The 23,149-nt window shown below is 44.2% G+C and overlaps 1 protein-coding gene across 1 annotated transcript; it reads right to left on the reverse strand.

The window, feature by feature from the left end:
- Positions 1-1,815: 1,815 nt before the first annotated feature.
- Positions 1,816-22,289, reverse strand: LOC147879556 (putative mitochondrial import receptor subunit TOM20). Its single transcript, XM_087371895.1, has 6 exons — positions 22,070-22,289; positions 21,856-21,934; positions 21,594-21,763; positions 2,786-2,833; positions 2,556-2,651; positions 1,816-2,442 (listed from the first exon to the last, which is right to left on the reverse strand). Exons 1-6 carry the CDS (start codon positions 22,157-22,159, stop codon positions 2,311-2,313), a joined length of 615 nt encoding a protein of 204 aa, XP_087228021.1. The 5' UTR covers positions 22,160-22,289; the 3' UTR covers positions 1,816-2,310.
- Between the last annotated feature and the right edge of the window lie 860 nt (positions 22,290-23,149).

The raw sequence follows: 23,149 nt of genomic DNA on the forward strand, positions 1-23,149 counted from the left end.
TAAATGGCGAAGTTAAATACATGTTACATATATGATTAAGCAAGCATACTACATAATAAACACTTTCGTAAATATCGAATGTAAAGAAACATAAATATGAATCTCTACATCATAACATTTAAAATGCACAATAAGAAATAAATATATAAATGATACCCTCCAAACTAAATAAAAAATTCATTCAAGACCTTCTTTATAGTGAGCTGACAAATTATCTTATTGTTAAAACAAGCATATTGCTTATGCCAAAAATCAAGAGAGACTAAAATGTATTATTCAAAATACTACCGATAGATCATTAAGCTATTCCATTTCCCAATTTAAAACGAAAGATAGAGTCAATTTCTTTCTAAGAACTAATCAATGTTAACAAGAGAACTTAAATGAAGGAATTAACAACATATGCTTACATTTATCGTTGATTGCGATTACTCTAATAGAATACCATAGATCATAGTTGGCTTTGGATTTTGAATGAATTCTAAGTCTTAGGTTTTAAAATGATTTCACGCTTCAGATAATGATTTCTGAGTTTTCAAATTACAAGCTCAAAATTCCAAGTTGCAAGCAAAGGACTCTATTTTTAGGTTCCAGAGATTTAAATAATTTTGATATTGAAATTTGGAGATTCTACGATCTCCATTTTAGATTTCAAGCTTTGAATTCCTAGTTTTGGGTTTCAAGCTCAAAACCACTACGAATGCACTCTTGGTCCCAAATTGATGTATTTTACTCTACAATTAACAATAATACTCTCTCTCTCTCTCTCTCTCTCTCTCTCTCTCTCTCTCTCTCTCTACTTTCCTTCTCTTCCCAAAGGATATGTCACTCTTCTAAAGTCGGGCCGCCACTTAACATCATATTCTATCTATTGGCTCTTCAAATTAAAGAAATTGCCCAAAGTGTACATATACAACAATCCACATATGACAATGTGCATATATTGTCAAAATACATAGGTATTGTGTTAATTATTAAGAAACAAGAGTGTACAAGTACATATGAGTACCACCTCCTACTACATTGATACATGGGCACTTTCACATGCAAAGCCAAAAGCAAACAATTTCCTAAGTGTACTAAGCTATTAAAACAAACTTTACATCGAAACCGAAAGCTTCAACTTCTTCCCAAAAGGTACTTTTTCAAATATTTAAAATAGATTATCACCGCCCTTTTTTTTTTTTAAAGAAAGGGAGAATTAAACTCCACACTCTGGTAAGTAATGTTAATAATTTCAATACACTAAAATTTCCCCCAAAAAATCGCGATGACGCAACTCCCTAAGGCATTGCTCTCGAGAACATCATGTACTCTCTTGTTAATTTTGTCTTTGTGCCAATTATCGAGCAGATCAAAAGGGCAAACACCTAAACATATGGGAGAAGCACCTCATACTAGAAAATTCTTTTGACAAGGCATTCACGAAAAGTATCTATTCCACAATTCATATCTAAGTAAAAGCCACTCGGACCCACTACAATAGCAGAGTATAATACTCCTAGCTAAACTTAGCTATAGTTGCTAAGTATAATAGGCAATCATTACATCATTGCACATATATCTATCAACAAAGCATAGGTCTATTCCTTGACCTCATGATGCAGTCATGTCAGTATTTGAATCATATGCTTAAACATCACATATGTCGTTAGGGACCATAAGTAGGGTATGACTCAAATTTATGGACATGAAGGTTTTACTTGCTTAGTCTTTGAAGCTTTTATCAATGGGGAAGGAAAAGAAAGAGTCCGCCGAGTCCTAGTATCATTTACATAAAAGTACTATAGAAAAAAAGCAAACTCCTCATTATTAACCAATCCCTTTTGACTACTCCAAGAAAAATACTTAGAAGATGTAGTTGTGTTTTAAAAATGCACGTCTAGAAATCGAAGGAGAATGTAGCTTCTCCTTTTTTCAAATGCGCAGCAGTTGGATTTGAAGCAGCATTGTGTATACAATATGTACATGTATGTTACATTCCAACATCATGGAAAGCAACTCTACTAGCTAAGCAAATGGGCCTCATTAAAGCACAAAGTAAAAACCCAGATTGTAGCTGATCTCCTTTTGTCAAATGCACAGCAGTGAGATTGGACGCAGCACTGTCTTTACAAATATACATATGTAGAATACATTATTCCCACATCATGGAAAGCAACTATACTAGCTAAACAAACAAAAGCACGAAGAAAGGCTTCTGAAGCAGTTTCGAGCCATTATACTCCTCATACGAGGAAAAGAGCTGGGAAATTACACCAAAAGACAAAAATTTCACATTAGCTTTTGAATGGACTAAAACGTGGCTTCTTATTTCAGGTTTGAAGGTGTATTTTGCACAGATGACTTTGCCATTCCAATCCACACACAAACTCCAACAGCAAGGACAATCCAACCAAGAACATCATACTTAAAATCGCTGTTCTTTTTCTTTTTTGGTCCCTGCAATGAAATGCACAAAGAAATGAAAAGGGCAAAAGACATGACTAACTTCAGCAATCCTTTTTTTAAACACAAGAAAAGACATGACTAACTTCAGCAATGCTATGTAGTACCTTGGCCGAACCCCCCATTGTGCGTCCTGATGTGGCACCAAGCATGCCTTGCTGAGAGCTCAACTGTTTTTGAAGCTCTTGATGCAAATCTGGGGCCTGCATATAAAAAGCACAGTAAGAAGAAGACCCAACACAGGCTTTAGCAAGCATTTGGAGCTTTACAGTTGGTACTGGTGAGTCTGAACAAGTAATGCCACCTAATATGAACAGAGCAAATCTATTCTTAGTACCTTTCCTGACATCTCCAACGCCCTCTTATAAATCTCATTGGATGGTTCCTGGATGCAGAAATTTTAGTTAGCATGGAATGTTGCACAAGAAAAAATGATATGCTGAAAAGGGGCGAAGGAGGAGGCGAGGGGTGGGGGATTAAGGGAAAAGAGAGGAAAGAAAAGATTTATTAATGTCTGCGGAAGGCCAAAAAATCCTATTGAGACCAGAGAAAGTGAAAATCAACATAAGAGTACACCCCTCATGGGGGAGCTGAGGTGTCTATCACACCTCCAAGAAACTACTACTGATAACCTGAAACTAAGAACAGAATGAACTGAAAGAAACACCATGCTGGGAGTAGTTCCTCTCATGTCAGAGGAAAAAGGGAAACAAAGAGGGGGGGGTGGGGGGGGGGGGGGGAAGAGAGAGAGAGAGAGAGAGAGAGAGATGTTATGATGATATGATAGGATTGTATTAAAGTCCGCTTGAGACCCAACAAGTCTATGGAACTAGAAACCACTATCAAAATGGTATTAGCTCTTTACATCCATCTGCTACAATTTTCTAAAATTCTTATATTGTTAGTATGTGCTTGGCCAGCTGGTCGGCCATGTCCAGAATTTTACTGCAGTGTCCAAAAATTTCCTTCAAGTATGCACCCAGTTGCTTGGCTGGTTAACTCATAAGGACTCTTAGGCCTAGGGCATTGCTGCTGTACTTTTCCCTGTATCTTTCACTGACTGTTTTCCTCCACAGTGAAGGAGTGTGTATGTAAGTTCTCCTGTTGGGCAGATTTTTAGATTCTCACTTCCCTTCAAAAGTTTGGTCCAGTCCATCTGACTTTTTCCACCTCTACATCGTTTTCTGCAGATTATATGCCTTTCAAACATTGAGATATCTTCCCTCAAGTATTCTTGTGTTTCATTATACTCGTTGCTTGTTAAATTCCATTTTTGTTCTGGAACCTGCCATAAAAAGCATTTCTACATGACTAGCTCTCTGATTTCCCCTTCATCCTCTGGGACGTAGCCCCCATTGCTCCATCCACTTGAGCCCCTCTCTGTGCCATCCTATATTTTTTGTTGTGTCCATGGCCTTGTGCAGGAGTCTTCTCTACCTTCTGAAGGTATGCTATGTACTGACACAGAGCTTCTCCTTTGCAATCCTGTCTTCGCTAGTATGATGGGATAGGGGGTTTGCTCATTGCCTCCTGTGACAAACCTTTTGTGAATTGCTTCTATTCCTTTCTAAATGCCCAAGCTGGGCATCAATAAGAGGACCACCGTTTGAACAAGTATTGTGTTTAGGAACTTCCTCAATTCCCAGCTCCATCAGTGTGCTTTCTTGCATTTGTTTTGGAAATTCTATAAGGCTTTCAAATTCCCATAACCAATTCTTTCCACGCATGCATTCCACCTGTAGTTGTATTGCTCTCAAACTCAAGTGCCAGATATTTGTAGGTCGACTTCTCCTAGGGTTTCCCCTGTCACGGGCATATGCAGCCTGTGGACATGCTGAGCTGCCATGTAGGCGGCCAGCGCAGCAGCCACATCAGCTGCCACGCAGGCAGCCAGAGCAGCAGCACATCAGCAGCCACGCAAGCAGGGACACGCAGACTGACAGCAGGAGTCACGCCACATCAGCAACTGGTGCGATGACATCAGCAGCCATGTGGCGGCTGCCACATGGCAGGTTGTGGATTTGCAGGTCGGGCAGTAGCCTGTCCCAGTCGGTGGCAGCAGCCTGCTCCAGTCGGCTATTTCAGGGTCCAAAGGGCCCTATAAAAGGGCAGCCTTTGGCCCTCATTCCTCATTTTCCTCAATGAGCTCTAGCCATCAGCCACCAGCAGCATCCAAGATCAGGGCAGCAGAAAACTGCAGCAGACCAGCAGCCCCTCCAGCCCTTCAGTTAGTCTTCAGTAGTCTCTAGTTCACCCCTTTGTAGTGAGGGAGAGAATAGCTTGCCTAGCCTCTTGCCTCCCCAAGCTATCAAAGCTAATCCTGTATGCCTAAGCACACATCAGATACGATCCACGCACATGACATACTCCCCTTCACATTAATTCTGCTCACCGAGCCTTCCTTCCCCTCGAATCATCTCCTTTACACATATCTAATCGAGACTGATGATCAGTCAATACAACCATACAGATAATGTCTCCAAATCTTGAGAGCATATACCACTGCATAAAGGTCCTTTTCCATTGTAGGCCAACGGTATTGACTATCATCTAGCTTTTTACTCTCAAAAGCTACAGGTTGACCCTCTTGGAATAATGCTGCCCCGATGGCATAATCACTCGCATCGGCCTCTAGCACATAAGGCCAGGTAGGATCAGGCAACGCTAGAACAAGCGCACTCTTGATACAATTTTCCAAAGTATCAAAAACCTTGTTCAGATCTTCATTCCAAGTAATAGGTTGAGTGGACCTACGGCCATCACCCTTCAATACACTCATCAAGGGGACCAAGATTTTAGAATAATCACGAACTGATTTTCGTAAAAAGACAGTAAATCCTAGGAAAGAGCCGAGTTGTTTCACTTTCTAAGGTATAGGCCAAGTCAAAACCTTTTGAATACGATCTTCATCAACGCTGACACCTTCACGAGAAACCTTGTGTCCGAAGTAAATGATCTGTTTCATAAAGAAATCAATTTTACTAAGCTTATCATACAAGTTATTATGTCTTAATAAAATTAAGATGATGCTGAGATGACCAATATGGTCCTCTACTGTCACGAGGACGTGAAATTATGGGACATTTGATTCGCGACTCCCGTAATTTGCGCGTGACTGCCTTGAGCCTCTGGGGCGTGAGGATCCGGTCATGTGTGCGAGACTTTAGGAATTAAAATTCCCTAGTGGGCCCTTGGAAATTGTGAATGTGCACCCAATTACTAAGCAATTAATTCCTAAGGCCAAAGTGTGCAATAGGGGGCCAAAAGAGTGGTGCAATTAAAAGTTGCTATTTTTAGCACAGGGGCCGATCTAGAAGGCCAGAAACAGCCCCAGAAGGAGCTAGATCAGATTTCAAGGTTTGCCACAGCCTGCTAGAGCTGCAAGAGAAATTTTCCACCTACCAGAGCCTTCCAGAAGTTGTCAGGGAGCGTCGCCACCTGCTAGGAGCTACCCAGGAGCTTGCCTGGTGATATCGTAATTGACCAGGAGCCTGTCTGGGATTTTGCAACTGAGTCCAGGGGCTGCTACCAAGTGCTGCGAATTGTTTCTAGCTGAACAGGAGGTGTCTAGAAGGATTTCGACCTATTTTTTGCTTGCTTTTTGGGCTGTTGTTGCTGGTTTTGCTGTTCTCCAAGCTTGGAAGATTTCTCCTAAGCTGTTTCTAGGCCAGGCCAGTGCTGGATCTACTGTTTCTCGCTGGATTTAGGGTTTTCCAGCCCCGGTGACCTGTTTTCAGAGGATTCTTGGCGAAGGAAGGCTTCTCTTTGCCTGCTTTTGCCGTTCCTGGCCTTGTTGCTGGCTTGCGCTTGGAATTGATTCCTCGCAGGGAAGGTGGATTTATGCAGTGGTTTGTGGCCAGGAAGGCTCCAAGTTGAATTTGACCTGTTTTGGGATAGCGATTTGGTTTAATTGCACCAAAAACTAGCTGTGTGGGAGCTGTCTTGCAGTTGTGCATCCGTGTCTGGCTGGTTGGGCACTTGGTTGTGCAATTGCAGGTGTGGCACAGACAGTGGATGCTTTTGGGGTCTCTGTTGCATGCTTTGGTTGGCTGAGGACACAGGGTTGTCTAGTAATTGGATGTCATTTCACCATTTGGAGTTGAGCAAGGAATTACAGGGTGGGCTGGACAGAGAGTCTACGAGCGTTGGTTGCCTGTGGTGAAGCTTCCCATAGACCTTTGTAATCAGCCGCTTGGCTTCAAATGAATGTTAAATAAATACCACAAGGGGCGCCAACGTTTGGGGCCAATCAGTGTCCTTGTATCTAAGTAGGAGCACTCTAGCTCCCTTGTGATTTTATCTGTGGTGCACAATTATTTGTCAATTTACTCTGTATGCTGTAATTAAGTGGATCCTACCACCCTTTACGTTGTTAATGCTGGTTTCATCTACAGTCTTGCTGTAAACTACGACATAATCCAAGAACACGACAACAAACTTGCCCAAGTACTCTCGGAACAAGTCATTCATCATCTGCTAGAAGGTTGCGGGAGCATTGGTCAATCCAAAAGGTAATACGAGAAACTCATAATGAGCATACCTAGTCCAAAAGGCTGTCCTTTCAATATGTTTCACATAAATACGAATCTAGTGGTAGCCAATACGTAAGTCAATCTTAATGAAATACTTCGCTCCAGCCAATCTGTCAATTGGGTCATCAACACGAGGGAGAGGATACTTGTTCTTAATTGTGACTTTATTCAATCTTTTATAATCCACACACATTCTCCAAGAACCATCCTTCTTTTCCTCAGAAGAACGGGAGCATCCCAAGGTGGTTTGCTCGGGCATATATACGCCAACTTCAAATATTCTTTGAGTTGTTGAGCTAACTCGTCCTCCTTTAACTGGCTCATCATGTAAGGTGGTATACTTATACGTTGAGCGCCTACGACAAAATCTATGCGATGATTCACTGCCCGTTTTAGAGATAACCCGTCCAATGGTTGCTCGGGATATACATCATTAAAATCGTTTAACAACTTCTTTAATTCAATATGTTCAACCACACTTAAATCATTCGTATCACACATAGATACAACAAATGAAGAGAATGGAATCAAAACACATTGAAACGCATCATAAGAAGTTTTTTTAATATATTCCGAGCTTGAATCGCATCCCTTGAAGGGATGCATATCATCACACTGTACCGTGAGATGGGTGTCTCTGTGCAAAAGAGAGAGTATGCGATTTCCAACCAAATTAGACATCATGGGTTCTAAGCCATTCGATGCCCAATAAAGAAGTCTACATCCAAGTGCATAACATAGCACTCCAAAATATCCTCATAGGCTTGAATCCTGATTGGAAGTCGATGCACCTTGTGATCCCAAAACTGCTTCACAACTGAAGCTGCACCTCGTAGGGAATTATTAATAGAACAATCACAAGAATGAGGACGTGTGAGGATCTTAACAAAAATACATGTTAAAGTAGTCTGAGCAACTGTCTTTGACTTTGGAGGTTGTCCTGATTTGAGCTTTGGTAGTGTCCTCATGAGGGTCCTGGCTTCTTTGACTAGTCAGCCTGAGTGTGCCCACGCTCCTCACAAATAAAACATCGTCCTTTCTTCCGAAGCTGAAGCGATCGAAGGAAGCGCTCCTTGCTACATTTAGTCGGTTTCTACTTTTTTTGAGAAGGGACATCTGAATATTTCACTTCTCCCAGCTAGAAGCTGAATTAAAGAAGTTTCTTTTGTTCTTTCATGCGTCTCAGGTGCAGCTAATTTCATGGTGAAGGCCATGGTATCATCATATATGCGCGCAAAGTGAATGACCTCCTTCAAGGTAGAGCTTTTATTATTCTTTACCTACAACATATATGAATCAGGTAGTCCGGCTACAAAGAAACCCAAAAGGGTAGCAGTATCCATCTTTGTAGCACGAGTCTGGAGATCCCTGAGTTTCTGTAGGTATGTCTCAAAAGTCATCTTTTGCTTTGTCATATCCAAAGCCTTTAACTTGGCCACGATATCATAATCATCTTCCTTCTTAAGAAATTCAGATTTAGGAGCTTCCTCAAACTCTACCCAAGAGGATGGCTGAGGCCTCAATTCCTTCCACCAGAGAAGAGCCTTTCTTGCTAGGTATCCAACTGCTAACTGAATTCTTTTGGCATGAGAATAGGGGTGAAAGTTGAAGTGTACTTGCCATTTATAAAGCCAAGTATCAGCTACTTCCTTCTTGCGATCCTTATGTTCCCTAGAGAACTGAGCTAGAGTTATGTTCACTCCAAGAACCGAAGGCATCGCATCCAAGTGAGTCAAAGCCTGAAGGTGAGTCTGCATGGCAGTGATTTGCTGAAACAATTGCTCATGATTCGAGTTCAATACCTCAAATTTTGCATCCAAACCTGTTATGAATTGGTTGAAGGCATCTTTGGTAACCAGATCTACATAAACATCATAGTTATCCATATCGACTTCCCTATCAGACATCTAAGAAGGCTGGCTCGAATTTGCTACATGTTGGTCTGAAAAAGTGAGATTGTTTGCATCAGCCATGATATAACACAGCAAGACGAATACCCCAGAGAAGAGAGGCCGTAACTGCAAAAACCTGTCAGATTTGACGATTGGAGAGGGAAGGGGATAGCGCACAAGCTGGTTGAGATCTGGAACAGCAAGGCAGCTAGCAGAAGCAGCTGGCAACTGCCCTATCTGCAAATTGGCTGAGCAAACGGCTGGTGGGGTGAACGTGAAGCCAAACAGCTGGGTGAATAATCTGGCAGTCCAAACAGCCAACGAGCTGTCCCAAACAGAGAGGTGAATGCACCAGCAAAGTGAAGAATAGGCCGAACAGCCAAGCGACTGTGAACCAGAGGAAAAAGATGGCGACTAAGTGGCATCTGAGTGGTAGGAGGCAGGGAGAGCAAGAAGAGCAGGAAACTGAATGTTCGACCCACTTGGCACTAGCAAATCCTGGGCTGTATGCCTCGAAACTTGTCATCCTGCTTCAACATGTATCCACTTGCTTGGTACTATTTCTTTTTGTTTTTCAATAGTATGCTTATTAAGAAATGAAATGTTTTCCTACTGTTTAGTTACGGACAATGCGGACTAGGTCTAGCATTTGAGGGTGGACCCCCTTGCTTGGGGTTATGGGCATTAGTGACCCACAAGAGTGATGGCCTCTCTTTGAGAGGAACATCTAGGAACCACACCCCACCTGAGTACCCAAACATGGGACCAATCAAATGCACAGATTGCATACCGACCTAGGAACCATTCAAGAGAATGTTCCCTGAGCTTTGGGTGTGGGCCTGGCAGCATGCCAAGAGTAATGGAGATACAAGATAAGACGACAAACAAATGAGCTCAGTATGGCTCAATTATGACCTTAGAGTACGTCAATAGATAGTCTAAGCTGTTAGGAACCCGTGGGTGCGATCAGAATTAAATTCTGACAACTTTGAAATTTTAGGGTTTTTGGGAGTGACGTGGCAGCTGACACGTGGCAGACTGCCACATGGAATCTGAGCTGGCAGGTCAGTCCACCTGTCCCACACATGTGGCAGCATGCATGGCAAGTGGCAGGGCATGCAGGCCAAGTGTTTGGCCCCAAATCTGGTAGATTTGGGGCAGGTTGTGGGCTGTCCTCTTTGGGACTGCAGCCCACCAAAAATCTGGGACAAGTGTCCACCTTCCACTCTAGGCCTAGGGGGGGGGCTGAGCCTAGAAAAGAAGGCCTCTCCCCTTCATTCCACACATGAAAATTTCGTCACTTTTCTTCTCTTGGATGATGCAGCAGAACCTCTCCAGCTCCTTGGGTGCAGCCAGCTTCTCCCCAGGCCATTCTCTCACCTCAGCAGCACTTTCTCTCTCTACAACAGCACATTCTCTCTCTACAGTTCCAGCCCCTCCTCTCCAGAAATCTGCCCCCTCTCAGCTCTTCTGGAACAGCAGCAGCATCCTCTCTCCTTCGCCTAGCCTGGAGCAGCCACAGCCCCTTTCTCTCTCCTGCTGCAGTCTTTCTCTCTCTACTGCAGAATTTCTCTCTCTACTGTTCCAGCCCATTTCCCTTGCAGAAATCTGCCTTTCTGTGCACCTCTGGAACAGCAGCAGCTCCTCTCTTACATCTCCTCCCTTGGGATCAGCATTGGCACTCTCTCTCTACAGCTATCACTCCATAAAAGCTCTCTCTCTCTAGCCTACAGGCTGTTTTTCTAAGCTGTTCTCATTCCAGCCCCATTTCCACACTCTCCTCACCCAAGGTAGCTTCAGAGGCATCAAGGACTTCATCTACAAAAGGGTCAAGTCACGAAGGGAGCTTGTATTGTCAAGTTTATCTCATTTACAGCACTATTTTCATGTTGTTTCTACTATCTTTCTAGAAACTAGTGCTTGTCTCTAATGTTGGATGTAAGTGGTGATTGTTGCAGGCTTCTTCCTTGTGGATTGGGCAAGCCAAGAGTTGAATTGTACATATGCTCTTGAGTCTTGTATCTAGGTCCTAGGTTTTCACTGAGTTCATCAGTTTGGAAGGTGCATTGCACCTTGGTCTTGTATCTCCATTTTCAAGAATAAAGTGAGCCTGGATAAGGGGGGGGGGCCGTCTTGGCCCCTCAATCATATTGCATTCTCCAATGATGTCACTTTGTGTTTAAGCTGTATAAGTCTTAATTCCAGCTTAATTGCAAACTCTTAAGTTCAAGTATATGTGTTTAGCAACTCGCAATCAACTCGTTCAAATGCCTCTGCAAAATCCGTTGTCTGAATTGATAGAAAGCACCGAGTAGTTTACAAAACTAGAGAGTGCCTGTTTAGAGGGTAAACATAAGCTTTTGGAAAAGCGAAGCCAGCCAATTTTGGATGCTTGCCTTGGGGGTTACTCTGACAGAAAAGCAAGGTTGCTTTTTGCCATCTCTCTATCTGATGGAGATCTCCCCTTCTCTCATGGTAGGCGCCTACATCCAATAGCACCTCAGAAATCTCCACCCTGAGCCTCTTCTCCCAACAAAATCGCACCTCCGACCCTAAAATTCATCTTCCGGACACCTTCTGAAATAACATGCCAAACTTCCATCAATCTCGCCCCTTCCTCTCCAATGAGACTGACTACCTCCCTTCCTATCAGGCACCAATCTCGAATCCTAGCCGGTACTCATCCTCCCACACACAGATAACACATCATCCCCACCTAATTGACGAAACTTAGCAATTCCTAGCCAAGAGCAGTGCAAAAACAGAATTTGCATGCAAATGGAAGAGACTAATAAAATCGCCATCACCTACAACAAATTCCCCTCCAAGCGTTGGCTCTGATACCAACTGACACGACCACGATCACTCCTCGGAATCCGGACCTGTACACAAGCACAACAATAGATCATAGAACCACAAAGAGAGGTGTAGGCATGCTCACCACCCAACCATGATGCTCACGGGTCCAGGACCCATAGAATCCGAGCATCCCCCCGAGCCAGGGGTCGGGCTGTTGGCACGAACATCTACATCCAACCAGTCCAAAACCATCCTGGCGTCCCATACCACCAAGAGGAACCCATAGGGCCTCAAGACTACATTGGAAATCTGGGCGACGCTAGAAAGCAAGTGCACGTCTGCAACACAATCCAGGATTTAAACTAGCATGGAAGAGCTAGACCTTCTCTAACGTGTGTGACTGAAAACTGAACCCCTAGGCTCCTTATATAGGCTAGAGCCTAGTGCTACTAAAAATAGCAAGAACCCTAACTTGTCCATTGCCCTTGCAACCCTGCCTAGCCCCTAGCCTCCCCACGCTATCAAATCTAGTCCTGTGTGCCTAAGCACACGTCAGATACGATCCACGCACATAACAAGTAAGCAAGAGAGAGAGTGAGTGAGGCTATCTCCCTGTAACATCCCCTTCGAATGTAAAGGTCATTTGGCTGTTTCTTGTTCCGATTACCATGACCTTTGTGTTTGCAATATTCAATTCCATCTTAAGTGTTGGCAGAATGTACATAATGCATCTATGTGTGTTTGTATGTCCTTTTTTATTTTGCAAAGAGAACTACATCATCTGTATAGAGAGTAGGAGTAAGTCATACATGTCAATTTGTACTCCCTCTCCAATACGCTCATCCAATCTTCTTGAATAAAATGAATAATTGACAAGAGGGGACAACCTTATTTGTTTGACCCCTATCTCACAGCTTACGATCATCTTCTCCTACAGTTTGACCCATCTACTAGTAGCGTTGCCAATTTGTGCTCCGTCTCCACTACTCTCATCCAATCTTCTAATTCATCCTTGAATAAACTGAAGAGTTGGCAAGAGTAGACAACCTTATTTGACCCCTATGCGATAGCTTATGATCATCTTCTCCTACAGTTTGACCCATCTACTAGTGGCATTGCCAATTCTGCGAGGACCTTTTCATACAATCCAAGAGTGGCTTCCCTGTCACAATTTGTGACGTATTCCTTTCTCTATTTCTAGACTTATGGATGGTTTAATGAATGGACACTTGTGGAAGGGTATGCCCTTTCGACGGGACACTTCCTATGAGGCACAACCCTTCACAAGAGACATTCCTATTGTAATGTACCCTCTCATCAAGGGGCACACCCTTCACAAGGGGTACACACCTCTTCATGATCATACACTTTGGAGTACACACCTTTTCATGTGTGACTCTTCACTCTCTATATAAGAGAGGCCCAATTGTATGGATGACACACTACAGCTACACTACAGACACTCAAGCAATACAATTATTCCTTGTTCTCTGCTATTTCAGTCTCCATTCTGTTCCTTAGCACATTTCTAATAAATAGGATTTCTTACAGTGGTATCAGAGCAAAATTCGCTCCTGCCTGTAGGAAATGCCCCCCACCTTCTAGCGCCAGTCTGATACATCTTTTCCGCTAGAAGGATATCCGTGCACATTGTGCATGGAAGAGATGGAGAGGATGAGCGTAAAAAATTTTCGCGCCCACCCTGCCTAAAGTCATCTATGGCCTCTCCATCTCCCACACATCACGAGTTGATGTGAATGGACACGACAAAAATCATGTCTTTTCAGGTGCTTGGGCTGTCCCAAAACCAAGGGACGCACCTTTTCCACCATCGGACACACCTTTTGATGAAGAGTCTCGACTCCTCACCCAAGGGACACACCCCATCGTGGACAAAAGGACACACCTATTCATGTAGGGACACCCCTTTTAAAAACAGGGACACACCCCTTCATGAAAAGGTGCACCTATTCCAAGGGTCACACCCCTTCGAATAGGCACACCTTTTAGGCACCAAGCACTTATAAAAAGGGTACCTAGAGGGGTTAAAAAGGAAAACCTAGCCCCAAACCTTAGGTCTACCCTAGATACCCAAGGGTTAAATAAACCCACCCTTTAATTTTTGGGCAACCACCCAACCTAGGCAGCCACAAACGAAAAAGGGACGCACCCTTTGACGCCCGTACGGATTTGTCATGCAGGCTCGCCTCCCTTGATCGTACGGAATCTGGTCACGCAGGATCTACCCTCTTTCCTCGCCATAAGCAGCCCATCCGCCCTTGCCGGTTTGCTGCCCTGCCCCCTCGCCATATGCAGCCCCTGCCTCTCGCCAGTTTGCTGCCCTGCCCCCTCGCCATATGCAGCCCCTGCCCCTCGCCGGTTTGCTGCCCTATCCTCGCCAGTCTTTCGGCCCTGGTTACCTGCTTGCAGCGCCAGATCAGCGATAGCCTCGCCAGCCTGCAGCACTAGATTCAGCGTCAGCTTGCCATTTCGGTCACAAATCAGCCTTGGACGCCTGCAGCCTGGTTTCGCCATTGGCAGCCTGGTTTCGCCAGTGACAGCCTGCAGCCTGGTTTCGCCATCAACCTGTTTCGCCATTGACAGCCTGCCCCCCCCCTTGTTTCACGACCATTACCTGCCAGTTCAGCAGCGGTTCAGCCCTCCTATCGCGATGAAGACAGCCTGTTAAATGCGCCTTGTTCCTGTTTTCCAATCCGGACCAGCCAGGCCCAGATCTGCTCCTAGCAACCCATTGCAACATGGACCTCCGGACAGAAATCTGCAGGCCTCTTCTACGCAACAATTTGGCAAATTAAATCATTGCCAGGTGGAGTCTTTCCATTCTGCTTTTAAGGATTCTCTTGTCATTATCAAATCACAGCAAATGAAAGACGCTCCCTTAAAGCATGGAAACCCTTGGTAATTCACCCAGCATTTCAAGGACACCTCACGCATCATCTACCACACAATATCGTGTTCAGATTGCACAACCAGCCCATTTCGGAACTTTGGCATCGTGGGTCTTCTGTGTCACGTGCCCTCCTAGTGATTTGGACCACATCCTATACCTTCTGCATGAGGCACCTCAGTTACATTACTTCCTTAGCACAGTCCAGGTTGTGTTCCATGAGACACGAAGATACCCAGAACCCGATATTCCTCAAGAGTTTGCTGTCCATCTTTGGAGAGAATTTTACCCCTCACCTTCGACATCTCCAGGGTACTCTCCACCTCCTTCAGCTCCCAGATATCCTCCTATACAGGTTGTACCTTCTCCAAGACAGTATTTACACTCTGAAGGCACTCCTTCTCCTGGATATCCTCCACTTCCGACAGCAGCTCCTTATCCCTTCTCACATTCGTGGACTCTGCAACCTACTCCTGTCCTCTCACGAGCAGTAACACCACTTTCAGCATCACCAATGTTACCTCAGACAGGACCTCCTTTACCAGATCTCCACAGGTGGTTCCATCCTGCCTCGCCTGCCCCCTCCAACATGAGCAATCTCAGGGAGTAGCCTAAATCTTCTTACAGGAATGGTACAAACTAGAGCGCAAGTTCGCGCTTTTCTCACAGGGATCTCCGATATGTCGCAACGCTCGCGTGAAGCCTCTCTAGAGATCAAAGACTCAAGTCCAAAAAAGACCCCTGAAGTCAACGTACAAGGCGAAACACTACTGCAACTTCAAATTTCCCCGCTTCAAGACAGCATCTCCGACTTGGTCCAGAAAGTCCAACAACTTCAAGATTCTCGCAGTACCACACATACACAGGATGACGTGACGCAACCAGACGACTATGTGGACTCATTTCCACCAGAGGTAGAAAACACTGAACTATGTGCCCTCTACCGTTTACTTCAAGCTTCCAAATCTAAAAGACTTGACATCAAACTTCTGGAAGCCTACACTAGTCAACACAATCGCCGAACAGTTGACCAATGGCTCGCAAAAATGCACATGTATTTTGATACTGTTGACCTCACTGAAGGTAAAAAGGTCGCCTTGGCAGCCTCCCTCCTCAAGGATACAGCTTTTCTATGGTGACAAAGACGCTTAAAGGACAGCAGAAGTGTGTTAACATGGGAACGTTTTGAACACGTGCTCTGTAAGCAGTTCATACCTGCCAATGCGGACTTCCAAGCACGCATAGCGCATTACAGATTTCCAACACACAGGGAAGCAGAGTGCTAATCGCACACAGAACTACTATGGCCAAAGGTGCTCGCCCTCAAGATAACACTAGGTTTCGAAAAAACTCCAATAATCAAGGTCAACAACAGTCTCAAGATCCCCCGAAGACTCAAAAATCATATGCTGGATTCCAACAGAAGCACTCCTTCAAGGATCGCGCCTCTTCTTCTTCACAAAGTCATCACCGCCATCCCCAACATAAAGGTGCGGCCACTGACAAGAAGAATAACTCCAGCACAAAAGGACTTTGTACCATCTGTACAGGCGACCATAGATGGTTCAATTGTCCCAAGCGACCAAAGCAAAATTCCAATATGGAACCTAGCACTTCCCAAACAGAAGATGCTACCCCAGCACAAGACAAGAAAGGCAAAGCTGTTTGAATGGCAAATACCATCCACCTGAGCCTTGCCAGCAACCCCGAACCTTCCCTGGCCACTCAAGTACTTTGTGTTCAAGGATCGATTCGTGGAACAACGGTCACTATCCTCATCGACAGTGGCTGCTCTCATAACTTCCTAGCTAGTTCTATGGTCGACAAACTTCGGTTGACCACCAGTCCTAGTCTCATGGACTATTAGATTGAACTCGCAAATGGAACTACCTTCTCGTGCAACACCAGAATCAAAAACTTGTCTTTTCGCATCCAACATTATACGAACAAGTTGAACTTCGACATCATGCCTCTTTCTCGACACAATGTCATACTTGGACAACAGTGGCTCTACGACTATGATCCATCAATCAGTTCTCGCAGCCATACTATCCAGTTTGTCCACCAGGGAAAACTCATTGAGCCAACTGGTTCTAGGGACTCTCCTTTAACCCCAGTTGCCTCTGCCCTACAAGTAAAGAAGTGGGTTTATAAACGCCAAGTAAAGACTTCACTTCTGTTGGTTACGGCAATAGAGGAGACACCAACTAAAGATCCTCCTGAATACCTCAACCAACCTTTTTTCCAGCCCTACCTGGATATTTTTCCACAGGAATTGCCAAAGCAGTTACCACTTCAACGACCAATGGATCATCCAATCGAACTTATTCCCGGCAGTAATCCACCATCGAAACCTCCTTATCGGGTTTCTTACACTCAAAATGAAGAAATCCAAAGACAGGTGATCGAACTACTCGACAAAGGTCACATTCGGCCTAGTCGCAGCCCTTTCGGATCTCCTGTACTACTTGTGGAAAAAAAGAATAAGTCAATGCGCCTCTGCATCGACTACCGAGCCCTCAACAAGCTCACTATCAAAAACAAGTATCCATTGCCTCGCATCGATGACCTCTTCGATCAACTTCTACACATAACACAATTTTCAAAGATTGATCTTCGTTCAGGTTATCATCAAATTTGCATACGAGAAGGCGATGAGTACAAGACAACTTTTCGAACAAAGTATGGACACTATGAATGTTTGGCCATGCCTTTTGGGTTAAACAATGCCCCGGCCACATTCATGACACTAATGAACGACATCTTCACGCCTTTCCTCGATAAGTTCGTCATCGTTTACCTCGATGACATCCTCGTTTTCAGCAGATCCCTACATGAGCACAAACAACATCTTCACCAAGTTTTTGAAGTTCTCCGCGCAAATTCTCTCTATGTCAACATTGAGAAGAGTGAGTTCTTCAAGACCCAACTCGAATATTTGGGACATGTTATTTCCGCTCAAGGCATCTCTGTGGATCCCAAGAAGGTCGAGGTACTCCGAAACTGGCCTACTCCTAAGACTGTTCATGATGTCCGCTCTTTTCTCGGATTGGCAAACTTCTACCATACAAAGGTCTATCAGTTTTCCGAAATCGCAGCTCCTATGTCCGAATTATTGAAAAGCACAGCAGTTTTTCAGTGGCTTCCCGAAACAGAGTATAGTTTCCAACAACTCAAGCAAGCGCTCACTACCACACCAGTTATGGCTATTGCTGACCCAAACCTTCCATTTGAGGTCATGACCGACGCTTCCGACATCGCTACAGGAGCAATCTTGATGCAAGAAGGCAGAGTTATTGCTTTTGACAGCCATAAACATTCTGATATCCAAACCCGATACCCGGTTTATGATAAGGAGTTTCTTGCCGTTGTACATGCTTATCGCTCTTGGAAACATTATCTCATGGGAACCGACTCTGTGGTCAAGACAGACCATCACTCTTTAAAGTATATCTTTACTCAGCCAGTCATGAACGCTCAAGATCTGGACGACTCCGACGCTACTTGGCAATCTGATGAAGACTTACAGCAGTACCCTGACATTTTACAGCAGTATTTTCAAAATTTACCGTGATATTTTCTACATCAATTCATTCTCTCCACCAGGGTCTTATTTTGAGTGGGAGGGGATGTCACGATCTGTGACGTATTCCTTTCTCTATTTCTAGACTTATGGATGGTTTGATGAATGGACACTTGTGGAAGGGTATGCCCTTTCGACGGGACACTTCCTATGAGGCACAACCCTTCACAAGAGACATTCTATTGAAGAGACATTCCTATTGTAATGTACCCTCTCATCAAGGGTCACACCCTTCACAAGGGGTACACACCTCTTCATGCACATACACTTTGGAGTACACACCTTTTCATGTGTGACTCTTCACTCTCTATATAAGAGAGGCCCAATTGTATGGATGACACACTACAGCTACACTACAGACACTCAAGCAATACAATTATTCCTTGTTCTCTGCTATTTCAGTCTCCATTCTGTTCCTTAGCACATTTCTAAATATAGTAAATCTAGGATTTCTTACATTCCCTAAGTTCTTGAAGTATTTGAAGTTGTTCAATCCTTTCCCATTATTGTGTCAAAAACTTTTTGAAGTCCACAAAACAACAGTAAATTGATTTCCCCTTGTTCTTCACTCCCTCTGTTGCAGCTTGTATTGTGACTAGGTGGTCTTTCGTTGAATGATTGGCCCTGCAAACACTTGAGATGATACTCTTTTTCCTTGCTCTTCTGCCCATTTGCTGACTTTCTGCTGAAATATACAATTTTGCCATTAAACTACTTATCATGATCTTTCTGTAATTGCTTGCTTCCCTATTGTCTCCTCCTTTGTGGATCAGTACAATTCTATTGAGTTACCACTCCGTGGGAAATCCCTCTTTCAAAGCTTTATTTCTTAGCATGGTTAGCATCTCTTTTGTTTTGTCTCCTCCCCAATTCAGCCTCTCAGCTATTAGGTCTTGAGAGTCCGGAGCATTCCCACTTGCATGGGAATACACCACAGGGCGACGTAAGCTCCCTTGGCTGGCTTTATGCTCCTCCATGACATTGGCAACAGAGGGGGACCAGAGGTGCTGGTATAGGTTCTATCCCGCTCACATATCATGAGGTGAACTAGGTCATCCGAGAGGATCTCATATAGCTACACACATTCAGGCACCACGTAGCTTCCTATGAAGCTCAGCCTCTATAGAGACTAGTGCCTACGAATTTCGGAGGAGGGCTTCATCGACTCACCAAGCCACACGCGGATCCACCTCCCCCACTCGATTGGGCAGTTCCACGTCTCATCACACCATCTCCGTATAGAGAGTGGTCGAGCGGAGGGCATACCCAGACAGAGCCGCATCTGTACACTATGCGATTCCTGAGAGATCGAGTCAGAGAAGCATTTCACTTTTATGTGCCCGGTGTACTATGAGATCAAAGGTTGGTACCACTGCCTCTTCAGAGCAGTTTCGGCTCCCTACGCAGCCTTCTATCCCACCCAGAACAGTGGTGTTTGGCAGCTTTCATACATTAGGCCATACGGCACGGCGAAGATCATGCTAGGGGACCTTACCTCCATGTTTGCTCGACCAAATGCACAACCCACGGGAGTGACTGTGGTGCTTGTTCGCCGTAGGCCTACAGCCAAGAGACTGCAGTGGGCTATACATGCCGACAACCGCCAGCGCCCTATCACAAGATTTCTGAACCTGCAGCATCCTCACACATCGATGCTCCCCTCCTAGGGTTGACACTCTCGCCGGATTCCACTCAGAGAGTCTTTTGCCTTTATGTATTGACGCTTCTATGGGCAAGATTATGAATTTTTTTGATTTTGTATGCATTTTGGGTGTTGATGCCCGTTTAGTGGCTCCACCCATCAGTTCATTGTATCAGCTTATTTTAGTCTCATAGACCCTTTTTGGTCTTCCGAAGACTTTAATAGACTTTCTTTCTTTCTTCAGCCCCCCCCCTCCACATCTCTTTCTCAAATACCATCTTGGCCATCAATGTTGGTTGGCCTTTTCTTCCCTTCTCTCTTCATAGAGGTTTATGAAAAGCTTTATCAAGTCTTTCCATGCCGCTTTCCCCACCTATGATTTGTTTCCTATAGCTTTTGGAAGGACTTTCTCAATATAATTTTGGAACTCCTCAACAATGAAACTCTTAGATTTTTCACTTAAACCAGCACATAGCTCCTTGTGCTAAGTAAAATTTATATTGAAGAGACCTTATGGCTTGTCTTGCATAATCAATGTATACACACACACGCGCGCGCACACACACATAGATATACATACATGCATACATACATATACATATACATACATGTGCGCACATACGCACACTCCTCTCAACTGCAGAGTGATAAATGGTTGTCTCTTGATCAAACCATAGGCGATGATGCAATCAATGACAAGGATCTGGAATAACACAAGATTTTATTGAACATCAACTCGCAGCTATGAAATTCCATTCAGCAGAGTTGTCACTGTTCAACTATAGGTCCCATCATGACTAGCCAAAAGGCCGTAGGGATTTACCCATCGATTGAGCATCAGCATATTTGAAATCTTGAGTTGGCCATACCTAGAATGCAATCACCCTTAGGTAATCCTAACCACATGAATATGTACTAATCGGTGTTAAATCTCAAACCCTAATCTAAGATTGAAGAACTTGTGTGAGCGTCCATCGGGCCTGAGACTTCTAGCCCTGGTCCTTCTTTATTGCTGCTGCCTACCACCTTCCCTCTCTAGGCTGCTTCTCATGTCGCTAACAACTGCTAGATCATTCCTACCCTGCCTCTCTTGGCTGCTCCACATTTGCCAACTACTGCTTGGTCATGTTGGCCTCGGTTAAATATCAACCTGCTAATGTTGCCACCTCAGCCATGGTTTGCTTGCTCCTCCTCTATTGCTGGCAGTTCACTGTTGTCTTACCAACACTTGTGCTACTACTATGACAGCCTATTATTCACAGCCAAGTTGCCTACAGGAGCCAACAAATCAGGCCCCCCTGCTTCAACCTCTTATGAGTGGCTCCCCCAAAAGCTACATATCTTACATGTGCTATTAGCAGCCTACACAATAGTTTGGTATAAGCTTGGTGCCCCCAGCCTGAAGATCTGATTTTGCACTCTTCAATCGATTCATCAGTGGCCAAGGTACAATCATTAGATGAACATAATCCCTACACCGAATGGGAAAATGTGTTCCCTACAAATTTGAACGATTAAAGGTCAAAATGATGCGAGAAATGATTCATTCACATGGAAAAAGACTGCGCAGCAGCTAGTATAGACAATGGTATGCTTTAACTGCGTTATAGGTCTGGATGAATCCAAAAACATGCCCAAAGTCATCCTATCAAAACCAAAACAAGACTGCAATTTTAAGCTCACAATACGCACTCACAAGGTTGTACTGTCAAGATGATATACATAATACGAGGAAACCTTTCTTTAAATATTGAATGGAATAGACACGTGAGACATTCAGGGCCGTTACCTCATCCAATGCGTGTTCAAAACATTTTGCAGCCTTCTTAAAATACTCGTTGGCCTTATCACTCTCTGTCAAGAGAAACCCATGGGATGTATTGGCGTTTCCCAAAAACCAAAGCGTGTTGGACCTTTTAGGATTTATTTTCAGAGCCTCTTCTAGCTTTGCCTCCGCATCTTCACAGAGAAAATGGACACATTGGCAACCACAAAAACTTTAAGGCTACCTAGAAAGTAATCCCAGAATGGTTTATCAACACAACACGAACCTTCTACCATATCAATCGATCCATGACCCTGTTGAAATTGAGCGAGCTCCAAAAGGGCTCCTCCCCATCTTGTAAGGTTCTGCAAGGAAGAGTGTTCATGAGCCATCACGAGGCAAAGTCACAAACCCCCTCAACCCTTAGCTTAGGAAGGTTATCAGAGCTTTACATTACTCTACAAATTTCAAAACCAGGCAAAGATAGGAGGGTTCCACACGTCTGCATCCTGAGGATTAAGCTTGTAGTCTGAAGCAGCCTTCTGTCGAGCGGACTCGAAAAACAGGAGGCGCTCAATTTCGCCGTCCATAGTTGCAGCAGGGGTTGGATTTCTTCGTTGGAACGTTGCCTTAAGATGGCACCACCGACAGGTTAGTTAAGAAGACTAGTAGCAAAAGGCAGGATGCGCTGCCAGCAAGTTGTTTTTTTCCCCCAGCGGTAAAGTTTAATATATTAAAAGAAAATAAATAATTACATCAGTGAGGAGGTTATAAACTTTAAACCCACATCCTTGACAAGGCATTACACATTTTTTACTCCAAAAAGGGAAGTGAGCGCCTCCATTTCCTCGAAGCATTTTTCCATTGGGGTCCTAGATTTTGGTGCTCTATGGAAAACTATATCGTTCCTATGCTTCCAAATGGTATCTAATACTAGGGCTCTAATCACTTGGATCATCTGATGAGTTAGAGCGTTGTGCTTTTTCTTATCACCTAGTAAGGCAGTTTTCCATTTGATTTTGACCTGCACATTCATTCTTGCTAATCTTGTCTCTGTCTCCTTCCACAGTTCCTGCGCGATCAGGCATTCCCACAGTAGGTGCATGTGAGTCTCCCTGAAGTTATTGCAAATGGACACAATGGTGGTGAAATTCTCGGGCTCCACTTGGCAAGTCTAGCTCTAGTTGGGAGCTTGCCCATTAGAACCCTCCAGATCAAGAAGTTTAGTTTGGAGGAAGGAGTCGACTTCCAGCTTCTCCTTAGCCTCATTATCCATCTGTCTTCTCTTTCCATCGATGCATGAAATTTCCAGTGAGCTTTTGTTGTCAGTGCAGCACCACTGCCTCGTCTATCCTTGAAGTCCTATAGAGGTTATTTAGGATATTCTTTCCCTGTCCGCCATAAAAATCCCTTGGTCTTGTGCCTCCATGAAAGCATGGCTCGTTGGCCAATCCGATTTCAAGTTGTTGATTACTCCTTGCATGAACCTTGGTATCTTCTGGTTAGCTGCTCCACATCCATCCATTTTGCTCCTCCTGGGTCCCATATTTGCGTGAAGGTAATCAATCCTTTACCATACA

This window comes from Dipteris shenzhenensis, chromosome 33 (assembly GCF_047967505.1).
Source record: "Dipteris shenzhenensis isolate YYH24624 ecotype China chromosome 33, Dip_SZ_1.0, whole genome shotgun sequence".
Taxonomy (NCBI): Eukaryota; Viridiplantae; Streptophyta; class Polypodiopsida; order Gleicheniales; family Dipteridaceae; genus Dipteris; species Dipteris shenzhenensis.